The sequence below is a fragment of the Trifolium pratense genome, linkage group LG7, assembly GCF_020283565.1.
Source record: "Trifolium pratense cultivar HEN17-A07 linkage group LG7, ARS_RC_1.1, whole genome shotgun sequence".
NCBI classification, from domain to species: Eukaryota; Viridiplantae; Streptophyta; class Magnoliopsida; order Fabales; family Fabaceae; genus Trifolium; species Trifolium pratense.
In genome coordinates, this window is record NC_060065.1 from 53,986,678 (window position 1) to 53,997,510 (window position 10,833).

Below are 10,833 nucleotides of genomic sequence, written 5' to 3' on the forward strand. Positions count from 1 at the left end.
TGATGTATGTTTGCGAGCAAAGCAAACTAGAGAAAAGTTTTCCCTTAGTGAGCATGTAGCAAATGATGTATTTGAATTGATTCATTGTGATTTATGGGGCCCTTATAGAACTGCTTCATCTTGCGGTGCTTTTTATTTTATGACAATTGTAGATGATTATTCACGTGCTGTGTGGATTTATTTGATTGGTGATAAAAGAGAGGTTTCGCAAACGCTCATGAATTTCTTTGCTTTGATAAAGACACAATTTGATAAAAACGTAAAGATTTTTAGGAGTGACAATGGAACGGAATTCATTTGCATGAAACGTTACTTTCACGAACACGGGATTATTTTTCAAACCTCATGTGTTGGTACACCTCAACAAAACGGGAGAGTTGAGAGAAAACATAGACACATTCTTAATATAGCGCGGGCTTTGAGATTCCAAGGCAATCTACCTATTACTTTTTGGGGTGAGTGTGTCCTAACTGCAGGGTACTTAATGAATAGGACTCCATCTGTTGTTTTGAATGGTAAAACTCCCTATGAGATGTTGTATGGACAAGAGCCTTCCCGTGAACATTTACGAGTATTTGGATGTCTATGTTATGCATACAATCAGAATAGAAAAGGAGATAAATTTTCCAGTAAGAGTAGAAAATGTATTTTCATTGGATACCCTTATGGAAAGAAAGGATGGAAATTGTTTGATCTTGAGAGTAAAGAGCAATTTGTCTCTCGAGATGTAGAATTTGTTGAAAGTGAGTATCCATTTACTGGTAATTTTGATACTGCACCCAACACCACTGTCGCCCCTCGTTTGCAGAATGATGATGTTGTATTGGATGAAGAAAAGTTGGACGAGCAAGCTGACCTCAACGAAGAGATTTTAAATTCTGATCAAGATGAAGCCCCCTCAGAAGATAGGGGGGATGAAGAAGTTGAAGTAGAGAGTCAGTTTACTTCGGAACCACTGTTAGAAAATGGGGTGGAATTGACAGGTCAACATGCTGAAACTACTGAACTTCTGTGTAGGGGATACAGACAGAAAATTCCCTCTACTAGGCTGCGAGATTGCGTCACCCACACAGTTCAGAAAATGAGCCCATCTAGTCACTCACCTGCTCCGTCGTCATCCTCAGGTACGGCGTATCCAATTGCACACTATGCTAACCTTGAAAATTTTTCTCTTGTACATCGAGCCTATCTTGCAGGTCTTGATCATGATAATGAACCTACCACCTACACCCAAGCGGTGAAGGACCTCAAATGGAGGGAAGCCATGAAAAGTGAGATTCAAGCACTTGAAAATAATGGAACCTGGACCATCACTCATTTACCTATAGGAAAGAAAACACTTGGGTGTAAATGGGTTTACAAAGTTAAACATAAATCTGACGGGACAGTGGAGAGGTATAAAGCTCGTTTGGTGATACATGGAAATCATCAAGTTGAAGGTGTAGATTACGATGAGACGTTTGCACCCGTTGTTAAAATGGTGACTGTACGGACTGTCTTGGCAGTAGCTGCGGTGAAAAATTGGGAGTTGCATCAAATGGATGTGCACAATGCCTTCCTTCACGGTGACCTTCAAGAGGAAGTGTTTATGAAACCACCTCCCGGTTTTCACACCACACGACCTGACATGGTATGTAGGCTTCATAAGTCCCTATATGGGCTCAAGCAAGCTCCACGGTGTTGGTTCGCCAAGTTGTCGACTGCACTCAAAGCGTATGGGTTCAAACAATCATTATCTGATTACTCATTATTCATGTTGCAGCAACAAGGTTCTATTATTGTAGTATTAGTTTATGTTGATGACCTTATTATCTCGGGGAATGATCATGCTGTCATTTCAACATTCAAAACATATCTCCACACTTGTTTTCATATGAAGGATTTGGGAACTCTGAAATATTTCCTCGGTGTGGAAGTCGCAAGATCACCCACAGGAATTCTTCTTTCCCAAAGAAAGTATGCACTGGATATAGTTTCTGAAGCAGGACTTCTTGGGTGTAAACCTGCACTCACTCCTCTTGAGCAAAACCATCACTTGGCTCTTGCTAATGGAAGAATCCTTGCTCAACCCGACAAGTATCGACGCTTAGTTGGTCGTCTAATTTATTTATGTTTCACAAGGCCAGAACTTTCTTACTGTGTTCATATCTTGTCTCAGTTTATGCAGCAACCAAAACAAGAACATTGGGAAGCTGCGTTGCGGGTAGTGCGCTATCTAAAAGGCAACCCTGGACAAGGCATTCTGCTGCGGCATGACAGTCCCCTACAATTGAATGGATGGTGTGATTCTGATTGGGCTAGTTGCCCTTTAACACGACGGTCACTCACAGGGTGGTTTATTCTTCTCGGTCACTCACCAATCTCTTGGAAAACCAAGAAGCAGCATACTGTTTCACGATCTTCCGCTGAAGCTGAGTATAGGTCTATGGCTACTATCACCTGCGAGTTAAAATGGCTCAAAGGCCTTTTGTGCAGTCTTGGCATTTCTCATAATCAACCAATGCAAATTTCTTGTGATAGCCAGGCTGCATTACATATGGCTAAGAATCCTGTTTTTCACGAACGAACAAAACATATTGAAGTCGATTGTCATTTTATTCGAGATGAGATAGTTAAAGATCAGATTCGTCCCACATATGTGCCTAGCAATACTCAATTGGCTGACATTTTAACCAAGGCACTTGGGCGCTCTCAATTTATCTCTCTGTTGGGCAAGTTGGGCATTCATAATCCCCATGCTCCAACTTGAGGGGGGGTAATGAGGAAATAATAGATATAGTTAATTCAGTATCAATCATTCATTGTAATTAGCTAGCTGTAATTTCTATTCAACTGATCTTGCATATCTGTATTTATTTCAAATATGTAATTAGCCTAAATCAATACCTTAGAATAAGGCATGATTTCCTTTGTACGGTTATGACTTTGGTGTATATATTGACACCCTGAAGTAATGCAAAGATCATCTTTTCTTTGCCAATTCTTATTAAATTTAATATTGACTTTTTTTTATACATAATATTGGTTTATTTAGTATGAGTTGCTTAAGAATCGCATAATTTTGTATCATTGAAGCCAAAAATACATAAGTTATACTAGTATTACATGATATTATAGGAATCATTTGTTTGTTAGTAACGAAACTCAAAGTATTGATAAAAAAAATGAACTCAGAGTAGTATTATTAATTATTAGAGATGTTGTTAGCTATTACTTGAAACAACTCAACAAGTACTCTTAATTCTCTGTTTCTGAAAAAAAAAATATTGATAAACCTTTTAGGAAAAGAAAACCTAATCCAAACCATATATCTTCATGGTTTATAGGAGTGTTTTTGGTCGGTTGTTGTTATTAGCAAAACTTCCAACTCGTGTTGCGCTGGCTAATCGAGGAGTCATTTCAAACCCGCATGAATTATGTTGTGCTTTTTGCTTTAGAGAGGTTGAAGACTTAAACCATGTAATCTTCAATTGCCGGTTCTCGCAACAAGTGTGGAAGAAAATTTTTTGTTGGATACAGGTGGATGTTATTATCTTTGAACAAAGATGGAGTCATTTCACATCGTTTGGTTCTCTAGTGACAAGTAACAAAGGGTCAAATGTTCGCCATATAATTTGGCTAGCTACTACGTGGTGTCTTTGGCTTCTACGTAACAATATCGTGTTTCGAGGAGTTATGCCGAATTTGTCTTCTATTGTGGATCAAATTACTCTCTTTTTTGACGGAAGGATCAAATTACGCTTATTTCTTGGTTTTGATTCTTAGGTAGAAGTGGGAGTCATACTCCTTATGCTTTTGTTGATTGATGTATTAATCTTTTAGCTTGCCTACATAGCATCTAATGGATTTTTGAATTGTAAGAGTTGAGCACCGCTTGTGTTCCTTATAATTTAAGTTTTGCTTATAAAAAAAAGTCACAAGAGCATAAACAACACTTAACTCATGTATCCATGCATTTAAAAGTCCCAAGAGCAATACAACAATTAAAATGGATTATTACATAAATTTTATACATTTGAATTTTAAAATCTGAACATGTAAAATGAATTTTTACACATTGAGATGTGTAAAAACCTTTAAAAAGTTATTTCCTACATTCAAATTTTAAAATCCAAACATAAAAATCATGAAAAAAAAAAATATAAAACACATTTAACCACGGTTCAATTGTGACTAATACACAATGGTGGATTATTTTCAAATTTTCGGGTGCACGAGAATGGGACGAAAATACACAAAAAATAAAGGAATATGGTTGATGTTACAACTTACAACTAGGTGGCTGCAAAAGCACTTTCCATGTTCTACAAAATAATTAACTTACAAATTTTGTACATGTACTATAAAAACAAAAAAATGATACAAATACTATTTGAGTTTCAACCCTTTGAGATCTAAGATTTGATTTTGTCTCTATTTGCTATCAGATTTTGAACTTTCTTTAATCGATTTCCTGTGGGGAAAAAATCAACTGGTTATATATTTCACTAGAAATAAAAATAGAAAAGAAAATTAAGAAGTCTCATTCACTCTATTTTACATTCCCATGTGTTTAGTGAAAAGAAAATAACGTTGTTTTCAATCGCAGTACCATGCAACTAGTAATGGACCTGGACCACCTGGCACCTGCAATAGAAAAAATGTCACAATTACATGTAGTATTTGATGTAAAAAAATGCCTTATAAAAATTAACATGCAGTATTAGAATTCAACCAATGATTTGAAAAATATCAATTTACATTATATCCTCATAAAATTAGCAATAAATTGTTACCGTCTCGGGAATAACTCAGTTGATGAAAACATTACATATAATATGTATAGATCAAAATTCGAACTCTGATACACTCACATATTCAACTAACGGTACTAGAGAGGGCATAAGAAACTATAGTACATAATCCGACCAATATGTCCAATTGATTACTAGTTAGAACAAATCATGTGAGAGGCTTTCTTAAAAATAAAAATAAAACATGTGTGAGGCTCCTACAATGCAATGCACAGCTAAGGATTATGTCGTTTTCTTACCACTTGCGGTGTCCTTCATCTCTCTAATATTATCCACACATTTTGTCTCTCAATCAGGCATACTAATTTATTTACTTTTTTTTTTCTTCATGTGCATATGAGTGTGGGGATGTTTGGATTTATATGATCCCATATTCGTTGTCAAGACTATAGTCTATAGTGTATTCATCGGTTATTACTTGTTTATTCATACATTACTTACTAAATGATAATAACAGGATATGTGTTATTTATAGTTGGAACAACTGGTAACGAAATAGTAATAACGCCTAAACACAAACCATAATGAACACAAGTTTGATAACAGGTTTTTCTGCTGCTGCCGCACTTTTTGTTGTTCTATCTTAGCACCTGCTCCTTTTACTGTTGATTTTTGAGAGGTGGGTGTGCTTTAGATGGTCCTGCTATTTGGATCCATCTTTTGGTTTCTACCTAGCCTTTTCCTTGTAAACTTTTGAATCTCTAAGTACTTCTCGTGCTTATTGGTTTATATATATATATATATATATATATATATATATATATATATATATATATATATATATATATATATATATATATATATTTGGCTTTTAAAAAAAAAAACCAAAAAGAAGTTTGATAACAGTTGAGTTGTATCCAACAACAACAATAATAATTCGATCTAGATAACAACAATAATAATTCGCTTCGCTCTGCTAGCTCAGCTTCTCGACCGTCCTCAGCCTCTTCTTGATGCTTATGAGTCATACTCAACGATCTCCACCTTGGTGAATATCAAACCCTTATGAAGAACTACTGCATGACATCTACATCCTTAAAGCTAGAGGGTCGTTTCCTTCTTAACACTGAGAAACATGTAACAAGTCCAAGCAGTGATTGATATTAAAGTTCAGTTCGGATGAACTTTTGCCCAACCCCATAACAAAATGTTACATATTTTTGGCCAATTTCATTGTTTGATTTCTAGGACAACTATTTTACAATAGGAAGGATTCTCATAAGACATTTATTGCAAAGATTGTAGAAGTAGAGACCAAAGAAGAAAAATCACGAAGGAAGAAAAAAAAACAAAAAAAGAAATACCCACACCATTATCGGCACATTGAATTTTGGATTGAACTAGTACGTATAACTGTTCAAATCAGTAATATATAACTTGTCTAATCAAGATCGGATAATTTAAAATTAAAAATTTCCTTTGTGCTCCATGGCCCTTGACCTCTATGGCCATGGCTGCCCATTTGTTGATAAAGCATGCAGTAGTTGTTGAGCCCAATAAAATTTGGATTTAAGATTGATCTTTGTTTTCTTTTTTTTTTTTGGTAAAGATCATTCTTTCTTAAAAACTCTGTTTAGGTCTTTCATTTAACTTTTTCTTAATTGAATAGATTTGGTTTTTAGTCAAAGAAAAATAATTTAGAAATGATTAGGAAAACATATTAAAATAAGAGGAAAAAGAGTGGAAAAAGAAAAGGACATTGAATCTTGGAACAACATTAATCCTTCTTGATAATTGATCAAGAATCACTCTCTAAAACTTGAGAAGTTGGCGGGAGGTACAAAATCAGGCAAAAGCGACGCACACATATGGAACAAATAAACAATAGTGAAATGTTGGTTTAGGAGCAACAAAAATTAATTTATTTAAAATTATTTTTAAGTAAATTAATTTTGTAAAGTTGATTTTATTTGTCACGTAAGTTTATCTCAGTTATTATGACATTACAATATATATGCATGGAGCCGGAGTTCGAACCTCTGTCATCTAACTTATCCATCTTAAGAGTAGAATTTCTAGCCGCTAGAAATAAAAACCAATAAAACATGTTAAAATCAAATTATTGATGCTTCAAACGTAGAATCAAACATGTGAAAAATCGAGTAGGGCTTGTATCTTAAAAGCACATTTATATTGTACTATGTAATGTAATAGATGATGATGAAAATTACAAACACAAATACAAGAAAATTAACTAACTACTAATTTAATAAACATAAACACAACACTCTTCATCCTATTATTACAATTACAAACATACAAATATAATTTCATAAGATATGAAAGTAAGTAAGTTTGTTTAGTAAGCACAAGCTTTAAGTGGTTTCCCACAAAGACAATCATTGTAGACAAAAGATGAAGCCTCCAAATGATCAAAAGGATCTCCAACAGGTATCTTACCACATAAGTGATTATAACTTAAATCCAAATGTCCAATATAAGAAGCAGAAGCCATTGATTTTGGAATTGGACCCTTAAGATGATTATAAGACAAATCCAAAACCGTAAAATATGATCTCACACCAAACACATCGGGTATATTACCTTCCAAAGCATTTCGGCTTAAATTTAAATCACTTATTCCTGAATTAAAAAGACTTATTGGTATAGTTCCTGAAATATTATTCATATCCAAATTAAGTGTGGATAAAACCGCCATTTTACCCAATGATTCGGGTATGGGTCCAGAAACTTGATTTCTTGATAGATCCAGATCTGCGAGACGGTAAATACGTGATACTGAGTCGGGAATATGACCCGTAATTTTATTACCGCTCAGTAAAGCCCGACTCAGCATTGGAAGTCTACCGAAGTCATTAGGTAAAGGACCTGAGATCCGATTATTACGGATATCAAGATGCATTAAACTTCTCAGATTTGTTAGCGACGGTGGAATGTTACCGGAGATAACATTGTCGGCGATGTTGAAAACGGTTAGACGTTGAAGCCTACCGATGTCGGTGGGGATATTACCGGAGATTCTGTTTCCGATTAAGTCGATGATGCGAAGAAAAGGGAGGGTGGAAATACAGCGAGGAATTTCGCCGGAGATACCTTTCCAATCGGCGACGGTAAAGCTTGAGAGACGAGTTAGTTTACAGATTGACGGTGAGATGTAACCGGTCATGTAACCGGTACGGTGTTTCTTTTGATAGATTGGATCTTCTGATTCGCCGCGGAGGTTTATATCGGCGACGCGGCGAGATTCTTTGTCGCAGCTAACTCCGTACCAATTGTGGCAGCAGTCGGCTCCTGTCCATGAGGTGAAGACGCCGATATATGGTTCATGGAGAGCTGCTTTGAATGCTAGTAGCGCCGCCCTGTCTGACGGTGGACATGACCGGACGGTGGTGGTTGTGAGTGATAATATGAATATTGCGACGGTTATAGCTTGCAAAAACTTAACTCCACTCATTGTGACGGTTAGAGTTAGAAAATGAAAATTTAATAACTATAGTTTATTTATTTAAACTATATGCTATTTGAAATGATATAATATTTTTTGTATGAAGATACTATGGTATGAAGTTAATTTATGGTGTGTTTGTGATGAAGAGGTTTTGCATGGAGTTGAGTTTATGGTTCTGACAACGTAGTGAATATATAGTGTTAAATGATTATAGTTTTGTGACGAAAATGCCCTTTACATAGATCGTATCTGGTGAAATCTTGAACTGTTTGGTCAAACAATTTGTTGTTTTTATTTTATTGGTTGAAGTGTTTGAAGAAATTTGTAGGAAAATGGGGTGAAGTTGTGAAAGAGGATAAGCTTGGGGCAATTGTGTGGGGATAGAAAAAATATGGCGCAAGACAAAGAGATTTTTGAGTTTAAAGATGCACATGGTGTTCTCAGAACTCAATTATGAGGCTGACATGACAGGGTTTTTTTTATTTATTTTTTCTCTCTATATTCACCCAACAAATATTCACTAATTCAGTACTAATATACTCCATTGGTTTCAAAATATAAGAACTCAATATCATTGTATTGTATGTATGTCGATATATAATATTGATTATGAATATATTTTATTATCTATTCTTTTGATCTGCAAAATATACATACTTGACAGAACAGTACAAGATAGAGCAGCACACGACAAACATTTAAGGTATTAAACAAACGTGTTGTACGGTGTTTAGTGGACAAAATGTTATTTTGGTACTTTAGACAACTTGTGCTGAGCACAAAAAGTTGTCCCGTGATTTTGTGGGGACAAGAATTTTAGTTTTTGTCCTTTCCATTGACCCCCAGTTTGTCTAGTACCAGAAACAGTTTTAAAATCAAACACAGTACAACAAAAGTTGTCATGTTCAGTCTCTTATTTTTTAGCAAATCAAACTTAGTAAAAAATATAAAAATTTGATATTTTGAAAATATTCATCGAAACAAATCAAATAAGATCATATATGATAATATTTACATTTATATAATTTTAGAAAAATAAGATCAAAACAAGACATATAAATAGCGCGTTTAATTAAAGTAAGTATTATAAAATGGGACGGAGGAAGTAGTATTATTTGTCATTAATTTACTCACTTTATTTTTTTATAGTGGTTAGAAATTTCACTCGGTGAAGAAGTGGTGAACAAGGAAGTGTTTGGAGTTTAAATTTCGACTCTTGCACATATAGTGCAATATCCTTACCAACCGAGTTAAGCTCAAAGAAACTCGTTTTATTACTTTTAAATTGATGTTTTAATATTTTGAAGTTGTTAGTAGTTTAAAAAAAAAAATTAGTTATGTGATTTAAAACTTTAAAAAAAAAATCAATAGAGAGGAGCTTATACCTAAAGAAAATTATATTGAAATAACATGAAAGTAAGTAGAAACTCCCAAAACATCATAAATAAATACACAAAATGTTCAACTCCAATAGTAGAAGGCTTAACTAGGGTAGTACGGCCGTTGATCAACATTCAAATGAAGCCAACGCGTCCACTACATGATTTGCTTCCCGATATACATTACGAACTTTAACCCGCAAATCTTCCGAATTAAATAACGAATTCTCATAATCAACCTCCTACCTTGCACACACCCAACATCTGCTCGTTTAATCCTTTGCAGTTTGCACTACCATAGAGGTCAATTTTATTTTTTTATTTTTTTTTATAAGCATAGAGGTCAATATGTGACTCCACAACACCTTATCCTCCCTTTCGAGCTGGGCACAACCCTCATATGCACCTCAAAGTTTTTTTTTTTTCTTTTCTTTTTTTGAATAAATATGCACCTCAAAATTCAACAATGAAAATACTAGTTGATCCTATATACTTAGTGAATCCTCCGAGCCCATATTCATCACGCATAACACCTACCGCAACCTGCAGCCACTTGATTCTACACCGCCTCATTCAAATTTGGACGCACCCATCCTCTCATTGGAGCTTGCCATTTGACTTCAATGTTCACTCGAGCTCTTTCCATTTGCCCTTTTATAAATTTTTAAGAGTCATATTAGCGCGCAAGATATAATAGTGACAAGATAAAAATAAATCAGCAGGTTAAAGATAGGATATATATATATATATATATATATATATATATATATATATATATATATATATATATATATAACATTTAACATATCATGTGTTTAGTGTACGGTGTACAAAATATAAAAAAATGATAAGATATATATTATAAGTAATCAAATAATTTTAAATAAAAATCATGCGCAAAATAAACAAGTTAAATGTTTGTATCATATCTTATTTGATTAAATTGTAAAATTTATTGACCCAATAATAAAAATTAACTTGTATATGATGTAAAATTTATGAGGAGAATGTCAACATGTATTTAGGAGACAAAAGTACAATGAAGCAACTTATAATTATCTCACTTGTGTATCATGAAAGTAGTTTTCAAGACCAAAGGTAATAAGGTACTATATTGGTTCAGGACACGGATTCCGTACAGTCACCTTTTTGGTGCAGTCATGCATTCAGGCCATCTACAACCATCTGATTAAGATCAGACAGTTATGATTTAAAAACTTATTTATTGACTGCATTTGTTTAAGCCGTCTGA

At 34.3% G+C, this 10,833-nt stretch overlaps 1 protein-coding gene across 1 annotated transcript; it reads right to left on the reverse strand.

Annotated features, from left to right (window-relative positions):
• Nucleotides 1–6,905: 6,905 nt before the first annotated feature.
• Nucleotides 6,906–8,734, reverse strand: LOC123899357 (DNA damage-repair/toleration protein DRT100-like). The gene has a single exon (XM_045950467.1). The coding sequence runs from the start codon at nt 8,206–8,208 to the stop codon at nt 7,093–7,095; it is 1,116 nt and encodes a 371-aa protein (XP_045806423.1). The 5' UTR covers nt 8,209–8,734; the 3' UTR covers nt 6,906–7,092.
• Nucleotides 8,735–10,833: the final 2,099 nt, after the last annotated feature.

What these genes read in the sequence shown, in the direction of transcription:
- LOC123899357 (XM_045950467.1), bottom strand. Translation starts at nt 8,208, where the DNA reads ATGAGTGGAGTTAAGTTTTTGCAAGCTATAACCGTCGCAATATTCATA.